The 22,578-nt window shown below is 36.7% G+C and overlaps 1 protein-coding gene across 1 annotated transcript; it reads left to right on the forward strand.

The window, feature by feature from the left end:
- Nucleotides 1–1,682: 1,682 nt before the first annotated feature.
- pacsin1b (protein kinase C and casein kinase substrate in neurons 1b) lies at nucleotides 1,683–22,088 on the forward strand. The gene is made up of 10 exons (XM_087801200.1): nucleotides 1,683–1,769; nucleotides 14,851–14,974; nucleotides 16,485–16,641; nucleotides 16,716–16,951; nucleotides 17,763–17,918; nucleotides 18,013–18,188; nucleotides 18,254–18,374; nucleotides 19,399–19,517; nucleotides 19,706–19,884; nucleotides 19,965–22,088. Exons 2-10 carry the CDS (start codon nucleotides 14,915–14,917, stop codon nucleotides 20,072–20,074), a joined length of 1,314 nt encoding a protein of 437 aa, XP_087657326.1. The 5' UTR covers nucleotides 1,683–1,769; nucleotides 14,851–14,914; the 3' UTR covers nucleotides 20,075–22,088.
- Nucleotides 22,089–22,578: the final 490 nt, after the last annotated feature.

Genomic DNA, 22,578 nt, shown 5'->3' on the forward strand with positions numbered 1-22,578 from the left:
AAGATGAAAGACCAAATATAATAATACATAATAATGGTGAAAATCATTTGTGTACAGTATGTAGTCCAATTAGACATTTATGGTGTTTCACACCAGAACAAAACAATTTCAATGAGTACCATCTTGTTTATATCTTCTCACACAGCGATGGTGTGATTTAGCCAGAACAAAAACAAATAGTTCCTGCATGTAAGTGTCTGGTAAATCTCTTTCTGATTCATGGTTATTTGATTGTTTAAAAATATAATTCAAATGAGATGATGATTTGTCTCTGTGTGCTACAATATAATTATAAATAGCTAAATTGAGTTATTATGCGGTCTGATAAAGCCCTGACCTCTAAAACTACCACTAGCTTGTCCTGTGTCCTTATAGAATTACATTGAAATGGCTATTTATAATTTCAGTTCCGTTTATTTAAAAGGACAATGTGCAGTTACATTAAAAAGATGGTTGCACTAGATTTAGCACAATGCTACTTTCCATCTGTAGTCCTCAACAAAGATTTAGACAGTTTACATAATAAATCACATACAAATAAAGCAAAAACACAATAATATGGAAAAACACAATACAAACTTATATTGTCATCTGATGGCCAAATACCCGTCTGGTACTATTAGTGCGAGCAGGACTATAATGATACAAGTACTGCTCTCAATTTGACAATCTGTTTTGTGTTTATTAAATAGCAATATTTAATAAAATAAGGGGAACACAATGAATGAACAAGAATCATGCTGAAGATGTCTGAGGACCAATGGTGAAGACACTGATGTGTCTTGTAAGGAAATGACAACTTTACTGTAATCAATCATCTAGATTTAACACACATTTCAAATAGTCACTTGATTACTTGATCTGAATTAACTGATAATCTTTCATATTTAATTCATATTAAATAATCCTATTCTTGCATTGCATTCACTTAAACTAAACTCAGGTTCACAACTCAAAGGCCGAGGTCACAAAGCCTCACACACACAGAAAGATTAAACAATCCCAGACTCCCAGGAAGTCTGGACACCTGTTTGAGAATTCACACTGAAAGACACAACAGTCCAGTAAGTTGCTGAGAACAGATTCTCTCTAGAAGACAACAAACCTTTGGTAAATTTTCCACTACGATCACGTGCGACCGGCCATCTTAGAATCAAGTGTTTACAGTCACTGACCAATCCTACATTCACATTTGACTAGAGGTGTTAACCTGAATATTCTACTATAAAGATCCACCATTTTGTCTGATCTATGCGTTCTGGCATTCGAAGACGTCTGCGATAGATCTCTCTGCTTGCTAGCGCCCGTGTTCACGTAAGTTTGTCTCTGACTTTTGCATAATTCACTAAACAAGCATTTTTCTTAAACTCATCCATGTGTCTGTCCTTCATTCCATCACCACGTACGAGGCTGGGGAAGGGTCGGTTCGGAACACAAAATCCCCACAGTCTCTATTGCTGTTTTCTGCGGTAAAATTATACTTTCTATTTATTTATTTTCTTAGACTTATTTAAAGGTTCAATTATGCAAATAATTTGCATTTTTATTAAAAATGAAAAAAATAAAAACTCCCCTATAGAAGCTTTTGTTTTGTAGGAACTTCCGGGAAGTATCAGACAACATGAGCTTGACGTCGCTCCACACCATCCCCCTTCTGGCGGCTCCTCGACAGTGCATGACCGGCGACACAACAGACACAACCCGCGTCAGAGGAGACAATGACTTCATCCTGAAAAGAAGAATAAAGACGGATTATAATCCCTCACCAGGTACGCGTTGCTATATAATAACACGACAACAGCAGCGTTTGCCACAGCAAGTTAAAAAAAATGATGATTTAAAACAAGTATTTTGTTCGAACATATGATCTAATCTCCTGATATGTTTATTTACTCTATTCAATTATACTATTTTTAACTTGTAATTCATGTAATAAATGAATGTATTTGATACATGTTGCCGCTAGACCGTCGTGACTCCTCCATTCAGAACTGTGTTGACAAAATATATCGTTCAGCGTCAAACGCCTAGTTTTCCTGTTTAGAAAATCGAGAGAAGCGTGAGGTGCTGACGGTTCTTCAGGATATGGTTGTAGGAACACATCGGGGTGAGTTTCACTGGATCTTGGGGCGTCTGGTGGTCGTGGAGGGCAAAGATAGAAGAGATGGAGCTGCTATGGCCGACAGTTGACCACAGTCGAGCTCCGTCCTCTGTCCGCGGTTCTGAACTGACTCACCAGGAACAAGTCTTAGAAAATATATTTGGATTAATAGATCTTTCTCTTAGTTATTCATTGACAATGACAAGCAGACAGACATGGACGTTAGTTCTTGTTTTCTTTTCATTTCCAATATCTTGATGACATTTCTTAAGAAGGTGTAGACATGTGATCGCTTCATCCATCCCCCTGACTTATTTTAAGTCTGTAAATGTTTTGGCCTTATTACATTGAATAAGTTACTTGTTTTTGTACATTTTGGTTTTATGTTGTTCATAAAAAAGGATCATTGTGAAGAACTATTTAATGAAAACAAATGTTTCATGTTTTTTTTCTGGATTATTTGTTATTCGAATGATGATTAAAATTCTGGCATAAATGTCACCACATACTCAGGATTATCGTGAACATAAATCATTGAACAATAACTTATATTCACAAAGTAAAACTATCTAAAATACATTTATATGAGTATTCTTGATGTTTTAGTTGTTTTCCTAAAAACTTACAAAGAACAACAAAGAACAACAAAGACAACTTTCACAACGTCTACCAACTTATAGACATTAAATGATAATAAACATGTTTCGGAATGTTTTAATAAAAATGCGGTACCTTCACAAATATTTGTCAATCTTTATCTGTTAACGTAATAACAAAACAAGTTCTGAACTATTTGAAATTAAATTCCAAGAGATAAAATGTGAGAAGCGACCTGACTACATTTTGGCAGCATTGTTCATTTCCATCAGGATATCTGATTGTGTTATTAAATTCTACTTTTACCCAACTGAGTAGCTGTCCTCTAGATACTGACTGACTAAATACATCCACAAATGAATGAATGTCAAAGTGTCTGCCTGGATAAATTCAATACTACAAATTAGAAACATTTATCTAATTTGCAGCGGTGGGCTCAAGACCCCCGGCCTCGGGATGACGGATGAATCACTGTTGCTAATGTAATTAATTAGACTAAAACATGATTTGTCTTGTCTCTGCGTCGACGGTCACAGATGCTGGGAATTCCCTTGTGGGCCCAGACACTATTGACTTCCCCTCATTTCCATACGGCGTTCCAAATGTGGGGCTTGAAACTCACAATGGGCCGATTTAAGGAACGCTCTTTAGCTGTCGTTCCTGTAGCACTTTTGGAGATGCTGTCCGACATCATGCTTGTCTGAGGTTGTGGGTTCGATGCTTCTTGAAGTCTATTCAAGTCTGAGCGCAGTAGATTTTAAGATTAGTCCATTTTTGTCAACTAAATATAAATGTGTTTATATTCATGGCACCACCAGATGGATTTAAACAAACTTCAAATTATGATAATTATCTTTAAATCTTAAAATCCAGAATATTGCCATATATTGTGAAGGATTATTAACTTCAACTTTTAAGCACTTTACTTACACTATAAATATAAATATGGTAAGTAAGTAAGTAATTTGTATTTATATAGCTTTTTTCCAGACCAGGGTCACCAGGGTCTCAATAAAATATATACTAAAAAGGTCAAGATAATACTGAGAACAACACAGGAGTTCCAGAAAATCAAGTAAAAGCCTGGTTTTATTTATTGGTTTTCTAATTTTATTGGTCCAGGTTCGTCCTTTTCTCTCACTAAACATTGAGTAGAACATGAAAACTGATTACAGAAGTGACAGCTTTGCCTTCTGGTCCAGATTGATGTCCATAACAGTGGCTTTAATCCACTGTGTCAGTCCTTCTTCTGCACCCATTGATCGCAAACATCAAGTATTGCTATACTGCTACTAGCTGTGTGCGCACATTTGTGTTGTTGTGAAGTTGTGTGTTCGACCCCCAGCGATGCTACTGGTTCCCTTTTTCCTTTAGAAATCAGTGTTTTGTGTTATAATTCAGTGTATACGTTTCTAAGATCTCGCTTGTGTTGTGTTTACATGTGTAACTTGAATCTGGATAAATGACTGATCCTGGAACAAGATGATGTGGTTATCGCGATCGCCTCACAGCAGGAAAGTTGCTGGTTCGCTTCCTGGTTTGGGGGGGAGGCGACTTGTGACCTTTCTGTGTGGAGTTTGTATGTTTTCCCTGCTTTGTTTATACATCGAGTCTCTTGGAGTTGGAGAATTCCAGGATTGATGACGTGCGTTGACAGACCTTAATGCTTGACCAAGCACAGCAGAGTTGCCCTTTAAGAAATACATTATCAAGTTTAGATCATGCATCTGTACTGAAACTTGAATCCGAAAGACCAAAACTATATCTATACTCTGTACTACCAAAGCATTCGGACAGTGTTATAAAAGAACTGCAGTTTGATACTCAGCCAAAACGTCACATGAAGTATTTGAGGTCGCTCCAGAAGAAAGTCACATGGCACGTAAGCCTGAGGATATTTTTACTTCATGTGAGGAGCGACTGCAAATTAGTCGTTTTGGATTCAATGAAACGTTTGATGCTTGAACAAAACCACACATCGGAATCGGAAACTTTCCTTTTGTGTCAAGTAATATCATTGACACGACTGGATACAAATATGAACCATAACACGATGAACATCTTTATTTGGTGTCTTCGAACTTGTTTTTTTCATCTCTGATTAAAATTCCTCCCGGTGTCTGTTGCTCCACGACGTTGCTGCAGTGAACTTCTGATTCAGCAGAATTAAAGCAGCAGAATCAGCAGAAGGCGTCTTCGGGGCCAACAGGCTGCAGATTAGAACTTCAATCATCCTGAATGTTTGCTTGACACGGACGCTGTGAGTTGTTGTCGTGATCCATGGAGCGTTTTGGGGATTTTACTGCTGACCCGGTCTTGTTGAAACCGAGACATCATTTTAATACGAGACGACTGAACGTATAATCATGGACCTGCATTTTGATGTCAATAAATCATCAGCTGTCGACGAGTGACGCACGTGTGTTTTCGGTCAACTTTAGACTGGTTTTCACTTGGCTAATTGATGTTCAGTGTGTGTCGTCAGCTCGTCTCATGTTTCCTGTCCTCACAGGGAAGCACAACAGAGGCTCTTGTTAGTGAGTGTGTGGCGTCTGCAGCTGCAGTGTCCTTAAACGCATCACCTGCAGCTCATCCCTGTGCCAATGCAGCATCGACACAACTCGTGACATTCACCCCCAAAATATTCTCTTATGACGATAGGTTTATCAATGCCATCAGAATATTGAATGTTTTAATTTCAAATTCTAATGTGGAAACTTCGAATAAGATTTATTTGAAATGTTTTTTTTTTGTTTTTTTTATTATTATCTTTTTAATAATATGGTTAAATCATGTCTATATTGAAAGGTTGAGTTTGTTTGTCTTAAATAATTTAATGATAATAATTATTTAAACAGAAATATACAGATTTAATTTAGAACATTTATTCTTTGCTTTTTATACTTCAAGAACCAGATTTGTAAAACAAAACAAAAAAATCAATTTTTTTCTTTTTAATTCAATCATTTCTATTATGAAAATGTTTATTTTTTTTGTTAGGAATGATTAAAAATGTGTCTAAAAATGATTTTAGGTTAGGTTAGGTTAGGTGGAACTTTATTGATCCCTCAGGAGGTCTCCTTCGGGAATTTTTTTTTTACAAATTATCCACAGCAAATACAGCAATTTTCATAAAAAATAATCTGAATAAAATAAGAACAAACAGAAATAAAGAGAAAGAACAAGATGATACAATCTAAGTCTAAAGATAAAGATAAAGAACATAGATCAAAGAAAAATAACAAAGACAAGGATACAAAGACTAACATGGAACAGAACATCATGATTTTAACTTACTGCTATAAGAATTTTGAATTAAAAAAAGTTTTATTATATTATTCAATAATTGAAAATTAATTCAATAATTCAAAAGGTTTTGTTTTGGTTTGAACAATTTAAATATAAAAAATGTAACTCTATTATGAAACATTTTATATGGCAAATATTGAATATTGAAAAATATTGAATTTAGATGAAATAGCTTTGAGTTACTGTGATTAGAATATTAAAAACTCTTTGTTTAAAAAATGCATTCATTTTAAAATATTTAACTTCTTGAATTTATGAATTCCAAACAAAATAATTAAATAAGTTCTATACTGAAATGTTGAATGTTTGTTTTTAATAATTCAATATAAACTACACTATCTATACACTATACACTATCATGCCAACATTTTTATATTGAATTTAAAAGGCTAAGAAATACAATATATTGAATTGAGAAATGTATTTTCAACTCACTGGAATTAGAATCCTATATGTAAAAAAAAAACATTATTTTTTTATATTTGATTTCTTAATTTAATTTATATAAATAAAATAAACCTTTCAATTTAAAGATTATTTAATTATTTAAAATGATAATTAAATGCTTAAAAAACAACCAGTTTCAACATTTAACAATTCAATATTCTGCCACTGATAAACTTCCATAGATGTTATTTTACCAAAGATCATATCAACTTTATTTATTCTTCATCATTAATTCTTATTCTTATTCTTATTCTTATTATTATATTATTATTAAGGCAGCATCAGCAGGCACCAGAATAACTGTTGGACACACTATGAAATACATTAGGATCATTTGTTAAGTGTGTTGTTGCTCGTGCACAGACGTTCCTCGTGCCATCTGTGCAGCAATCATGTTCCTCCCTGTGGGACTCATTCCTGACCCCGGGCGTGTGTTCTACGGTTCGGGGCGAGTAATTGACGAGGACCAAATCATGGTTGGAAGTAGTCCAGGTCTGATCTCATCTCCCTTCTTCAGAAACACAATCTGGTAATTGACTGTGATTGCACATCCTGCTGGTCGTAAGGAAGTGTGATCCTCAGGAGTGTCAACGCAAGTTGTGTTTTTCTTTCAAGATCACACACAGGAACAGCACCAGAAGCTAAATTAATTTATCAGTAAATGTTTGAGCCTTAGTAAGTTCCATGAAGACAGTCCAGACACTAGGATATTATATTTATCTGGTAAACATCATGTGGTTTTTCTGGGAAAACTTAAAAGCATCATCAGTTTTCCAGTAACAGCGGAAGTGTTTTGGCTCTGCATGTACATAAGCTGTCAAAGTGAGTTGTACCCGTCTTAAGGTGGTCCTCCTATATACAGAAAAAAACTCATCAACTCTTTGGGAAGTGCTCCACAACAAGGCCTCGGCCATCAGGTCCATAAAGGTGCTTTCAAACCACACACAATGTTTCTATTAAAGTGACTTTTTTAACGTGATTCACAATATTTGGATCAAACTTTTGAGCTACAATTTCGGAGCAGGTATGAGTCACGCTTAAGACGACCGTTTCAATATGTTTGTTGCAACACGTTTTAGGCAAAAATCTTTTTTTCAGACAGGGGAAATGTATCAACAATAACAAAAGACGAACGATAGCACCTCTAAATAATCTAGATGGACTGCGGTTTACAAATTAGATGATCGGATAAATGCTTGATATTCTGCCTTTGGCATTCACCATTTTGAACTTTAGACCTGGCTTTAAGCAGATTGAGTTGAGGTCCACAGAAAGTCACAGGCATTGTTACTGAAATTTTAAACTATAGAGTTCCAGCTCTACTGGAGCCGCGGGCCCTGCTACCTACCTTCGGTGAGCAGTCAGTCATAACATAGTGGTCGCAAAACTTGGAGGTTAAAACCCAACGCAGGAGTCTAGTCAGGCTAAGACAGGCTGGTGGAAAAAGGGGGCCTTAGATGACTGGCTACTGTTGTGCCTTGTGTCCACCATCTTGACTTGCCAAAAACTTTAGACCTGAGCTGTGTCTCACATCGCATACTTGCGTACTTCAACTTATTATGACGTATTTTTTAGTGCATAAGTGTGTCTCCATTCTTAGTAGTGTTTTATCACAGGGTCAAGGGGACCTGAAGGACCGAAAACAAATGTGTTTGTGGTATCCCTTGTGTCGTCGTCCGGTCAAGGTGAACGACCTCCCTGGCTTCCATAAATACATATGCAGTGGTGGAGATGGTTCACCTTGACCCAGAGACAACACAAGGGTTAAAAGTTGAGATGGTAGTTCACATCCTTGTTAAATCAATTCTTGTAAATTAAAGATTGATTCTGGAAGGATGAGAATAGATTTCTACACCTGCCTCTTGCAACATTTTTCACCTATGGTAGCTGTGAAGAAGTGAAACTATAGAAGTGCCTTCTATATATAAACCCAAGTTACAACCCCTTTGAATACAAGAATTTCCTTCACATCCCCTAAATATTGTTACCAAAACAAAATACATTTGTATCCAGATACACATTAAAGTCAGTTCATTGACAGCCATTGACACAAACTAATATAATGTCCGCGCCCCCGTTCTGGTCTCGTTTTGACTGCGTCTTTATGTTTTCTCCAGACCCAGCTGGGTAATTATTAAGTGTACTTGAAGGAACGTGCCAAAGTTCAGCGCAGCAGTGTATGTGAAAGGCGTTCTTGCTAGATAGCAGGATGTGTCATTGGTGCCACTGAGCAGTAGATTCGAGAGGACATTCCACAGAGGAGGAACAATTGACCGAGGACAGAACAAAAGGTTTGGGTTAAGATTTGTTGTTTTTTATTGTCCGACTGTTGTGTAACGTTTATAGAAATGTTACGACCAAATCCGTTGTTGTACTTTGATTTATGTATTTACTGTGTCCAAATGTAAAGTTCTATCACTGTGATGATAATTGGCCTCGTGGTCAATCATTTATTGATCGTACCATCCGAGGAAAAGCTGCTAAAAATAGCATTTCCTCAAGTGTCCCATTATGGAGAATGGTTATAATTTATGAGTCTTCAATATTCGAGCTGGGAGGAAATGGTTGATCCCTCGCCCATTGTCGGAAGTGGTTAGAAGACGACTTTAAATGGTTTGGTTGTGATAGTTTTCTAATAAACCCATTTTGGTTTCTATATCGGCTGAAACAGAAACCTGGCCTCACCCTTCAAACACTACAGTACTTGTGTCACGGTATTGAGCTCTAATGAGTCACGTGTTAAGTGCAATAATGTTTACCTTTGACAAAAAAATGTCATGTGACGTCACGTTTAGATACAACTAAAGCAGATCCAACTTATCAAGAGTGCTAATAAAAATATATTTACATGTATTTTAAATTCCAACTGACTCATAATATGCATATTTCCTTTGATCTATGTTCTTTATATTTGCACTTTGTCATCCCTTTGCACTTTGTTATTTTATTTGCGCTTTGTTCTTGTTCTTGTTTTTATAAAAATATCGTCTGCAGTGAACTGGAAACACAATTTCCTGAAGGAGATCTCCAGAGGGATTAATAAAAGTCCATCGAATCTATCCAATCTAATATCAAAATTTACTTTCGTATTTAGAATGGATTATGCACTCTGGTCTCTTTGCGCCCCAGAATCCTTGATATAACCCGTGTGAGGCTATTGGTTCTACCGGCCTCAGAGTGAAAATTCATCCACAGAGCTATGTCCTGTCCCTGATGCATTACAGGGCCACAGATGAAGAAAAAATAAGTTTTTATCATTACTGACATATTGAATATTACTGCCTGAATAGCATTTTATTTTGAAAAGAGACTAGATTTTGTCCGGAGAAACATTGGCCTGTGACTTTGACACTTCAAGATGCTTGTTTAATCGAGTTTACTAAAAGAATAAGTTTGTAAACTAGTTAAAATTAGTGAATTAAATACTATTTTGTTGCTGAGCAACAAGCCCAGGGTTCCTGCTGATTCAACATTATAATGAAAGCATTTTGCATGCACTGAACATTGATTTACTTGGCCGTCTTTTTAAAACAAGCATACATTTAACCTTAAAAAAAATGCATTAGAGAACACATAGATATACATTAATAGACATTATGGATGTTTGCTGATGAAAAAGTAAATGTTTAAAAATGTAGTACCCACATAATAATGTAATAATACCTTCTTAAACTAACTTGAGGTAACTGTAACTGAGAAATCCTTCAATTGAGTGAGATCGAAGCCTTTCAAGAGTCTGTCGTCCTCGTCTCCTGTATCCGTGCACACACAAGTGTGAATTATTGATGGATGTAGCTTTCTAAAGAGAGCAGCGACAGCAAAGTCGTTTGTCCTGAGAGGCGACAAAAGTGCTGCTTGTATACATCGATGACTAGATCCTCATAAAAAGGCAACATTCTTGCTCTTAGGGAAAAAGAGTTAGATTCTGTATGTTTAATTTAATGAGCGTTTTCATTGACACTCTCTATAGTATATACAGTGTATGACCTTCTTGTGTTGCGTCATGTTTGGTTCATGTTCACTTGAACTGCTTTACTTTTTGATATGTTTAAAGAATCTACGTCATTTTCTTTACTTGATTTTTTAATCATATCTTTTGTAGCTAATGAGAAAGTGTAGTTTAAGGGTCAATGTATGATGTCTAACCAGTGGTATTATCAGTACTTTCTGGGGATAACATTTAGTATAATATATATTTTAAAAATTGCATTGAAAAAATGGTATCAAAGAAAGTCCAAGGCCAAGTAGTTTCTGATGCATTCGTGAGTGGACTGCACGGAAGGAAAATTATAACTTCTCTTTATTATATTGATAATTATTATCTGTAATGTGTTGTTGCAGTTTATTTACATAAGATTTTCTCTTTTTATTTCAAGACACTTGCTTTAATCAAATTGACAACAACAAAAATCCTGCTGATTCAGCGTCATGGTGAGGTTTTCTTTAGTTTTTTATCATTCAACATTTATTTTTGCAGTTTTCTTCTGCCACACCTTGAAGACATAATGTGAAAATACTGTCACAATGAACCAGCTTGTGGTGCAAAAAAGTATTTTAATAACCTTAATAGTTAAATTTGTGCTTAACTTAAGGAATTCCTTGTGAAACCAAATGAACATGTTTGTAATTAGAATTTATGTCTCAACGAAACAGACAAGGTTTGGCTGAAGCTCTTGAGCAAAAAATGTGTTTGTATGTTTATTTATTTTCAATTTTACTTTTTCAGTTTCAGTAAATTTGTAACATTTTTAACAAGTGGACACGAATATTACACAGTTTGTTCTGTATACATTATACACGTAGAATTGTAGAATTTTCAACACCAAGAATCAAATATTGGTAATGGAAGTCAACCAATTTATTAATAGAAATAAAATCTATTTTCAAACTATTTTCACTTCAATTGAACAATTTACTCCTGCAAATAAACAATTTTCAGCTGATCGGACTAGATATTTTTAGCGATCGATAAGGAGCAGAGAGAAGAACAGTTTTAAACTTTTCTATTGCACTGAAACAATTTTCAACTTCATACTTGAATTTTTTCATTTATTATAACGTAAATAAATGCTCCCTTTATGGTCATTTAAGAGATCATTATTTTATCTCATATGATGTACGTCATGTCATGTAATTTGTCATGTGAGCAGTATATTTACAACTTCATAATCTTTCAAGTCATTTATATTTCTCAGGAGAATTGTCATAATAATAAATGTGATGTGCAACCTTAGCCACAAAAATGCTGAAATCCATGATTGAACCAAAACAATCTGGATTTATCAATCACCCTTGAATAGTTTGGTAGTCGAGTGTTTGAACGTAGGGATAGTCAAGACATTTTTTTTGGGCAGCTGAAAAGAGCGACTTCTTTCCTGTTTGACTCTTGAACACCAAACATATTGGTCGTTGAAACTCTGAAAAAAAGATTTTTCAAAAATAATTGGATCTAGGATGTCAAAAAGTGCGTCCCTGTAATGTCAAGATCAACAAGTCTAATAGTGAAATCCCCATTTTCACCTCAGATAAAACAAACTTCCAATCTTTTTTTCCATTTTCATCTGCCCCACCCAATTTCTTTGTCACTGTCTTCCTCCATCGAAGACCCACATGGGTGTGACCTCGGTTGACTTGACAGATGTATCCAATATACAGCTTCGTTTTTAAAGTCTTGTATCTTGTCTGAGTAACACAGCCCACTTCCCTCCCTTCTCATCCCTCTCTCATTCTCTGTCCCACTGATGAAAACCGCTCAAGCCCAAAAAAAACAACCTCAGGATTATCCCACTCTCATTGAACGGCACCCTTCGCTCAGTGCTCGAGGCAACAGCATCTCACACTGGATTGAGGCTCCTCTTCTCCAATGGTCGGTGGGTCGGTCCGCCGGAGTGGGAGATAAAGAAATACATCTATCTGGAAGAGGTGGGGGGGGGGCTGACTTGCCGTAGGAGCCCACGTGTATCCTAGCTGTAGCCTTAGCCACTCTGTTAATGGAGGACCGGGGGTAAGAGCCTTTGTTGCTTCTGCGGGGGGTGTGTGTGTGGTCTTTGTCCCGGTGAATGGATGGACCGTGTGCTGGAAGTTGTGGTGAATCATTGGTGAAAACGGAGATAACGGTTGATCGATGCTGCTGATCTTTTTTTGTGTGATGATGACAAGGATGAAACATCAAGACCATGTTAGCCAAACGTGCTGAAACTATCGCACACTTGAATCATTTCCTTATTCCATCGTGTGTTTACGGTCGTTTGATTTCCTGCTTTACGATGTGCTTTCCTGTGAGCGAAGCGAACCCCAAACAAAAGCCACCTCTCAGCATGGAGCTAATGGATTAACCAACCGTGATAAACACCCACTTCACTCTGCGTTGCTGCTTCAAGCTTCTTATCCCACTGAAGATGAAGAGGATTTAAAATGATATTTTTCCTGCTTGTAGCTGCACTTTTGATTGGCAAAGTGTTGCTTTATCCATCAGTTGCTGGTTGACCCACATATCCCGGGATGCTGACACCCCTCCCCCTGCCCTCTTATCAAAACATATTGATGCTTGTCGTTCTATTGTTGCCGATCCGAGTGGCTTCAAATGATGAAATGGACTGACGATACATACTTAATTGCAACAATAAATACAGATCTAACAATTAACAACAGTGTTCAAACATGGATACATCGAGTCAAGGGTAGTTTATTTGATTAAAACATGAGGATAAGACGCAGTGTTACTCAGTAGCGGAAGATAACACAAAGCTACATTAAGATTAACAATTAAATTAAGGCATTAATGGATTTGTGTTGCATTCACACTCTGAAATCTGTACCGTCCTCACGTGAGCCTTTAAACAAGTAGACTGACTCATGTAAGTGCACTTAAGGATAATCATTTTTCTTTAGGACCGTTAAGTTATAAGAGGTGATGCACTAAAGTAAATCACAGGTTTTAAAAGAAACCTTTTTGGTGATGGTTTACAATAGTAATGATGATTATCATTGAAATGACATAAACTCAAATGGGATTTTCTCTTTTCATTCCAAGCATTTATATATGTATTTTATCCCTATCTGCAAAGTCTGCCCTAACATTTTGCTAGCAACATTTTCCTGACTTAACTGTAGTACATTTCAGTACGAAAGTGTATAGTTGTGCAAAAACATTAGATCAAAGCAATATCTCAAGATACTTTGACCTTTGATATAATAACTGAGCTCATAATATTGGTTTTCTTTTGTGCAAAAAAAAAATCATATTTTAACCAAGTAGGTTAAATCGTCATTCAATTCAGGCATTTGGAAGAATTAAGCCTTTCAAATTAAACGGGGTGCGTGAATGTTTTTGACTTTTGGGTAATATTGAGGTTTTTTTATTTTATTTTAATTTAACATTTAGAAAATGATGAAACTATTCTGATACTATTGTCTCTTGTCTTGACTCATGTATTGTGATGCGTATTGTATCGCAACGTCTTGCTTATACTACTTGACGTACAACAGTATACAATAATAAGGTCTGTAGTTCTTGTTTACCCTGGTATACTGGTATTTTGTAATACTTGTTGCTATCTAGTAACTATTGGTTCTCACACTGGGATCGATGCAATTTTCAATGATTATTTCTGCGTTGAACAAGGCTTTTCTTTTGAACTATGCGTTTCATGAAATGTTTTTTCAACAATCCCTGAAAATAATTTGTAATATGAACTTGAACACCTGAATAAACACGACTACGACATCGAGTGAGCCTCTGTATGAGCTGTGTGTTCCTCTATGATAACGATCGAGTCCTTTTGTTGGACTTTGAATCCGGATTACTATCGAGGATCTTTCCAACACGTGCTTGCACTCCTTTGCTGTTTATCACCTGTGTACCTGCTCCAATCTTTCCAGGTTTTATAACTAGTTAAATAAGTTATTGACACCGGCTTAAGGAGGCTTCATGAGCTTCTCCTCATTTTCAAAGGCCACTAGATGGCACTCTTTGCTCTTTAACCACTGGTTTTGAACCAATAATCCAATGAAACTGAGAGCTCCACCTACTAGGCTCTAAAAAAAATGATGACACAGTATCACGAAACCTTGTAAACCCATCAGTATTACTTGGCATATATATCTAAAGGTCGACATTTATTGATTTATTCTTCTAGATTAGTCTTTTCTGGAATATCTCCTGGACACAATACTTCAATATAATAATAATTCCCATGTTTGGATCATCATAACCTACAAATTAAAGAGTTTTACTCCACGAAGATGCTTTAGTTTAGGATGTGTATTGTCTCAGCAAAAGTCCCACCAAAGTTTTGCAAAGGATTTTCAACCATGAGGAATTTTAAGTGTCAAATCTTTAATGTCAAAACATGTTCTCCAGTCTAATTTGAACGTTTACCTGATCTTCCTTACAGTACATGAGAAGAGTCGCTCCGACATAGACCAACACAGTGCAAAGCCAGCGTCGAAACTGGGATCATGTCTATCAACCACGATGATTCTGCATTCCAGGAGGAGAGCACAGACAGTTTCTGGGAGGTAAGACAGGCTTCGGAAAGTGACCGTCATGGCCCATTTTTAGAGGAGCTTTCTCTGCATCCTGGAATCAAATGCCTCACTCACCTTTACCCAGTGGTCGGTGACAACTGTTGTACACAACGCTATGAATAATTCCTAAGTATCCATACATCATCTTCTCCCATTCACCTTTGTAAGTTCAAACACATAAGAGTATAATTCTGATTGACTCACAGCGACTTACTTCTGCAAGATTGTTTTAACGAGAAAAAAAATGAATTCTTTTTCTGCTTTAAAGGTCATCACCAAGGTCTCACAATAATACATAAGCTGTAAATCATTTCTCTTACTTCTGCAGCCATAATTAAGGCTTACTCAGTAACACATAGTCACAACCATACACAACACAGTCCGACACAAATGTAAAAACAGGGGTCTTTGTTCATGGACAGAATCATGAACTGGAGTTGGGAGTGGAAAACATAAAGTTTTTAAAAAGCCAGGCCAAAATAAAGACTTTGGCCGTAATATCATTAATCTACTCTAAGGTGCACAAACTCAAACTAAATCAACACTATTTTCTGCTTTTTTTTACAGCTTCTTAGTCGTTTGTGGTTTAAAATAATCAGTTAATAAATGATTGATAAAAAATATAATTAAAAACGTGTTAAATATGGAGAGACTTGCATTTAAACTGAAATTAAAAGAATAACTGATAATAGGGTCTGGAAAAAAAAGGGTCAAATATAGATAAGAATGTATAAAAAATAATTTAAACTGATGGGATGAATTCACACATATGTTTGTTTATTTAAATTCATATATATATATACAATTCTCATAACTTGTTTTCATGTAAACAACTTAATTTAAGTCGAGTCAAAATGGTTCAAAAATGTCTCTGTAATACACGCATAATTATTGTAGTCATTTTGAGTGATATTTTCGAGGCACGTTTCCTAAATATTCAGCTTGTCTATTTCTAACCTGCACTGTGGTTAAAGGGTTTTTAATAATGCAACATTTCTCCCTGATGCTTACATCACTATTATCCGGCGCACAAAAAGTGTCAGGTGACCCTAGACGTTCATGTATTATAAACGATCTGACGAATGCTTATCCTTCACACCGAGAAAGCATTTAAAACAAACTGCTGCATTAAATGCATCTTAACCTCAGGCCACATTCTTAATTATTAAATATAAATAAAGGTGAGTTAAAAATAAATCAGACCGTATGGTTATTAGCCGCTTAGAAGTGCAGACTCGGCAGTTGTTAAGGCTCGTGTGAAATACAATCGTCTGTTGGTGGATACTGTTATCCCTTCGAGGTTCAACGACTCCACACTGACCTGCATCAAGTCGAGGAAAAATATAGTGATAACTGCCTGAATATTTTTGTCATGGAACATGTAACAAAACAAACGAGTGAGAAATGTTTCCATGGAAAAAGTGCCATATCATCAAGAATTATTTAGACGGATGAAAAAAAAAAAAACCTGATCAAAGAAGGTATTTTTCTCTCATGGAAGGTTGGAAACTACAAGCGAACAGTCAAGCGGATCGACGACGGTCATCGTCTCTGCAATGACTTGATGAACTGCATCCAGGAACGTGCCAAAATCGAGAAGTCCTACGCACAGCAACTCATCGAGTGGTCCAAGAGATGGAGACAACTGGTGGACAAAGGTATCAGAGCGACCCCGACGGGTCCACACTTTTATCACACCGTCAGATATATTGAATGTTTTATCTCCCGCCAGGACCTCAGTACGGCACAGTGGAGCGCGCCTGGATGTCTGTGATGACGGAGGCGGAGAAAGTGAGCGAGCTCCACCAGGAAGTGAAGAACAAGCTGGTGAGTGACGACTTCGAGAAGGTCAAGAACTGGCAGAAGGACTCTTACCACAAGCAGATGATGGGAGGATTCAAGGAGACTAAAGAGGCAGAAGAAGGATTCAAGAAAGCCCAGAAACCCTGGGCCAAGAAGTTAAAAGAGGTGAGACCATTCATATATTTTGATTCTGGTATATCGTAGCTCACCTACCGCAGTATCGTCATTTTTTGGATTTATTGGTTGCTGTATTCAATACTTGATTTGAATTCTACTCCTATGTTGCTATGGTAAAGGGGGCCAACAGCTGGGGTTGGTTGGCTGGGCGGCAAAGCATTATTGGAGCTATTGCAAGTTTAAATACATTTTGTTAATTTAAGTGAAAAAGTAAATGGTCACTACTTCGCAGATTTTATATAATGCAGGGAGGAGGACCGCAATAAAGGAGAGACCGCTGTATAAGGAAATGTAAAAATGTAATTTTATTTTTTTATTTATCTTTTTATTTTAAAGTATTTTCTTACGACTTTAATCTAGTAATGAAATATTTTGTACGACTTTAGTCTCGTAATTAAGTATTTTTGAAAGACTTTAATCTCGTAATGAAATATTTTGTATGACTTTAATCTCGTAATTAAGTATTTTGTTAAACTTTACCTCGTATTAAAATTAAATGAAAATTATCTGAGTGGTCCTAATACTCTGTAATACTATTTAACTTTCATTTCTTTTTTTAAATGTTTGCCCTTTTGGACCATACATTTATGTCAAAAGGGATTAACAGCTGGGGTTGGTTGGCTGGGCGGCAAAGCATTATTGGAGCTATTGCAAGTTTAAATAAATGTTGTTAAGTTAAGTGAAAATATAAATAGTCACCACTTTGCAGATTTCCTATAATGCAGAGAGAGGACTGCAATAAACGGGGGAGCGCAGTATAAGGAAATGTAAAAATCTTGAAATGCTTTCTTGACTTTAGATGGAAGCTGCCAAAAAGTCGTACCACCTGGCGTGCAAGGAAGAGAAGCTAGCAGCATCCAGAGAAGCCAACGGTAAAGCAGAATCCTCAATGACGGCCGACCAGCAGAAGAAACTTCACGAGAAGCTGGAAAAATGTAAACAGGACTCACAGAAGGTGAAGATAAAGATAAATTTTTGTGTCTTAATTGTAATTTTAGCTGTTATGGAGGCTAAGTTGACTCGTCGAACGGTCTCTTGCTGTAATTCAGGCAAAGGAAAAGTACACTAAAGCTCTGGAGGAGTTGAACAAGTGCAGCCCGGGCTACATGGAGAGCATGGAGCAGGTGTTCGACCAGTCGCAGCAGTTCGAAGAGAAGCGGCTCAGCTTCGTCAGGGAGGCTCTGCTGGACATGAAGCGACACCTCAACCTCACAGAGAACCAAAGGTGTGCGAGACAAGATGTTCCTCCAGCTCGACCAAATCAAACATCAACTCTGCGTTTTTCCACAGTTATGCTGCCGTGTACAGAGAACTTGAACACACCATCATGTCGGCCAGCGCACAAGAAGACCTCAAGTGGTTCAGCAACACCCACGGACCGGGCATGCACATGAACTGGCCACAATTTGAGGTACAATAATCACAACTACACAATGATTTAGACACATATTATTACATTATTGTAAGGACAGATACTTTAATGACACACACAAGTTTTCAGTAGGTGTATTGTGTGTTTAAACTGTTCACAGTTGACTCATTTGAATCTAAAGTGCTTTCATATAGAAAGAATAAAGTTGCAAATGTGTATTTATTTTATATTGAGATTTATTTTTCCAAAATTACATTTTTTATCGCACTGTTTGATTTTTCTTTTATATATCTCTAACTCCATCAAACGGATCACAAATTGCCAATGGGCAGAAAGTTTTACTAACTTATTTTAAATGAAATGAGAATTTATTGTCAGTAACCCTTTTTAAATCTATATATATTTGTCATTTTTTGTATTGTTATAATATTTTATTATGATCTCCTTTTCTTCCTTTTTTTTAAATTCACAGTCACTTGAAAGAAAATCTTTATACATATAAAGTTGACACAACATTATAAACTTTTTAAGATATTTGATCATCAAAGACTATGTTTTACAAAAGATATTTAACCTTTCTGTAATCTCAGACTCAAGAACAAATGTGTTTGTGGTATCCCTTGTGTCATCTCAGGGTCAAGGTGACCCGAAGGCTCAAGAACAAATTTGTTTGTGGTATCCCTTGTGTTGCCTCTGGGCCAAGGTTAACAACCTCTCTGGCTTCCATAAATACATATGCAGTGGTGGAGGTCATTCACCTTGACCCAGAGAAGACACAAGGGATACGACAAGCACGTTTGTTTTCAGACCCTGAGATAACAAAAGGGTTAAGACCAATTCATTATCCATCACAAATCATCCAATTCACATTGGATAAATTAAATCGTGACGAGTTGATGAGGCTTCATGAAACAGCTGATGAGGTATCATGATACAGTGTATTTATTTTCAAAGGCCACTTGATGGCACTCTCCGCTTCATAATCTTTGGCGCTGATCTACTAATTCAGTTAAAGCCGGCATTACTTTTGTGTTACTGATCCAAACCATTGTGTACGTTGCAGGAGTACAATCCCGAACTCACCCATAACATTGTGAAGAAGTCGAAGAAAAGCCACGATGGAGTCATGCTCACTAACGTGGCTATGACGGCCAATAATCATCCATCGGAGCACAGAGAAAGGTAAAAGACATAAATCAGAAAAATTAAAAATTGTATTCTTTACTTTATAAATGTAGTGTCCATCCTTCAAAATGAAATCTGCCTGGTCATTATTAGATTTAAAGCTGAGTAGCTTTTATATTCCTTGTCATCGTTGGATGAAAAGCAGCGTCTGATACCGTCAGTGATAAGCGTGTTCTGTTGTTCAGCGAAGGCAGTTTTGACAATAACCAGGCTGACGAGTGGTCGGAAGAGTACCACGCCGCCTCCAACTCCGACACCAACGGAGCGTCGCAGTCGCTCGATGACGAGCCGGGCAAAGGCGTGAGGGTGAAGGCACTCTACGACTACAACGGTCAAGAGCAGGACGAGCTTACTCTCAGGGCGGGTGAGCAGATTTTTTAACCGCGAATAAAACCTGTCAATCATTTGAGTCCTTGACGTGTTTATTATTTTTTTACTCTGAAGGCGAGGAGCTGACGAAGCTGGAGGACGAGGACGAGCAAGGCTGGTGTAAAGGTCGTCTAGACAACGGCCAGCTGGGGCTCTATCCGGCCAATTACGTGGAGGAAATCTAACATTTCCAGCTGAGGACGCTTTTGTAGACTGACCCAGATAACAGTGCACATTGCATTCAGACACTTTGAAGCGCCCTCTTCCTGTCAGGCACAGAGAGCCGATTGTGGACGCGCCTTTGTGTTCCCCCTCCAGGATATCAGCCCCGCTGGAAGCTCAAACATCCCCCGTACCTTATTCGCCTGGCTGTGTGTGATCTGTGACGCTAACAAGCCATACAATCTTCCTGAATTTGTGCCTGGAGAACAAGAGCTACGCATCGTGCATTCCATGTACATATTTGTTTTTTTGTTTGTTTTTTAACAGTCTGGATGCTTGTACAGTGTTACTTCTGTTGAAGACGTGTTTCATGTGGAATATTTATATGTTCAGTCGTGGAATAATTTGATGTTTTTTAGGGAACATAAGCACATTTTTAATACTATATTCGTTGATGTGTCGATGAGGCTTCATGAAACAGCAGCGTGTCATGATTCATTGTGTTCATTTTGCTTCATAATATTTGGCTCTGGCTCTACTAATAATCCGAGCATCATTTTAAAACAGAGAGTGACATCTAGTGGTCTTTCAAAATGAAGACATTGTATCATGATACCTCATCAGCTGTTTCATGAATAGTCGTCAACCCACAGCCACATTCTACGTCTTTTTTGTCTGTAGCCTTGAGACTAATGAAGGATTCAAAGAAGTACCAAGTGTACTACGGTATAATGGACTTAACACAATATTTCTTTGTCATTTTGAATAACACTTAATAATAATAATTTTGATAAGCAAGTCTGTACATTAATCATATATTTAATTGTCGCTGAAAAAAAAATCCTACATCAAGTATTGAGTCAAGGAAAATATGTATATTTATCCTTAACTCGTCACACTCTTGTATCATTTACCTAATAATGATTGGATATATTTTTATAAATAATAAATCAGTTGGGATTTAAGGTAATCACAAACTACTTATAATCAATGTGACACACATCGGCGGCTGTCATAATTGGTGACTCGTACCCACCGCCTTTTTAATCTTGTTATTGATTATTGTTCCTACGACTTTAATCTCGTAATAAAGTATTTTCGTACGACGTTCATCTCGTAATGGAATATTTTTTACGATTTTAATCTCGTAATTAAATATCTTTTACGACTTTAATCTCGTAATAAAGTATTTTTGTACGACTTCAATCTCGTAATGAAGTATTTTGTTAAACTTTAATCTTGTAATAAAATGAAATAAAAATTCTGGCCCTAATACACTCTCGTACTATTTAACTTACCTTTCTTTTTTTTAATGTTTGCCCTTTTGGACCATACATTTAAAATAAAATCCACAATATATTTTATTTATCATAATAATAATCGTTGTTCCCAATCTTTCTTGATGCATGCAAAAACGTTGTTTTTAATCATTTTCTGATTCCAAAATATTCTTCAAATTTGTCTACATTCCTAAAACTTATGTTCCCTTCTCAATGTCAAACAATTTCTACCTGCATTTCTCTGTAACATGTTCAATAACTTTGTCTCACAGTTTTCACTGGATATCACTCGTCCATCATCTTCAACTGTCGACAGTTCACTTCCCTTCACGCCCACTTCCACGACCGCGTGCCTGCCATTGCTGCCTCTCTTGTTTACTACTTCCTGTTTTCAGCATCCGAGCTCGCTGCTGTTAAATCGCTCCTCCTGTGTATTACCAATATCAACTGTGTCCTGCTAGCAACTTCGTGACGTTATGCATGTCAACCCTAAACAAACCCGGTTCATGATTTGTTTTTATCTTACAGATGTTTTAAAAAAAAAAAAAAAAAAAACTCTTTTGGGTTTTTTTCATGTTGAGAATAAACAACAGAAGTTTTGGGACTTTATCAAACAGCACAAACTCCAAGGAAGTGGTAAATCAGCAAGATTTGGTAAAATGAACATGCTGTGTGAAAGTGTAAACCAAGAGCGGAATAGATGGAAAAAAAAAACATGAAGCAGTGATATGAGTAGAGGTTTGATTTGTTCATCCCTTTTTAAAAATAAACGTTCAACAAAAATGTATAAGCCACATTCTTTTTTGCAAAATGTAACTGTTAAAATTCAACTGAATTTTGAGCCCCCAACCGTGACAGCATGGACCTGAGCTCAAACCTACGGAAAGTCTGTAATGCCAAGTGGAAGTAGGAAGTTTTTCAAAGGCTCTGGATGCCTCAGACAGTCACTCAATTTGTTCATGGATCAATTTGAAACCTTAGAGTCGTCTCTACCTGAAGGATGTTGAGACCTTTAAGAAGTCTAATGTTACTGTTCTGGGTCCATTTTAATCTAGCTAACATACAAACAAACTGGTAGAGAAAACAAAATTCATATAATCTATGAAAGAAGACCAAAGGTTCTTATAGTTAAATTTGAATTTTTGCACAAACCTTTTTTTATTTAGTGTGTCCATGTCCAATCAAAGAAGAGAAACACTGGGAGGTCGACAGTTCCTTCTGGTCGCTCCGTTGAAAATTATTAAATT

This window comes from Callionymus lyra, chromosome 10 (assembly GCF_982586985.1).
Source record: "Callionymus lyra chromosome 10, fCalLyr1.hap1.1, whole genome shotgun sequence".
Classification (NCBI taxonomy): domain Eukaryota; kingdom Metazoa; phylum Chordata; class Actinopteri; order Syngnathiformes; family Callionymidae; genus Callionymus; species Callionymus lyra.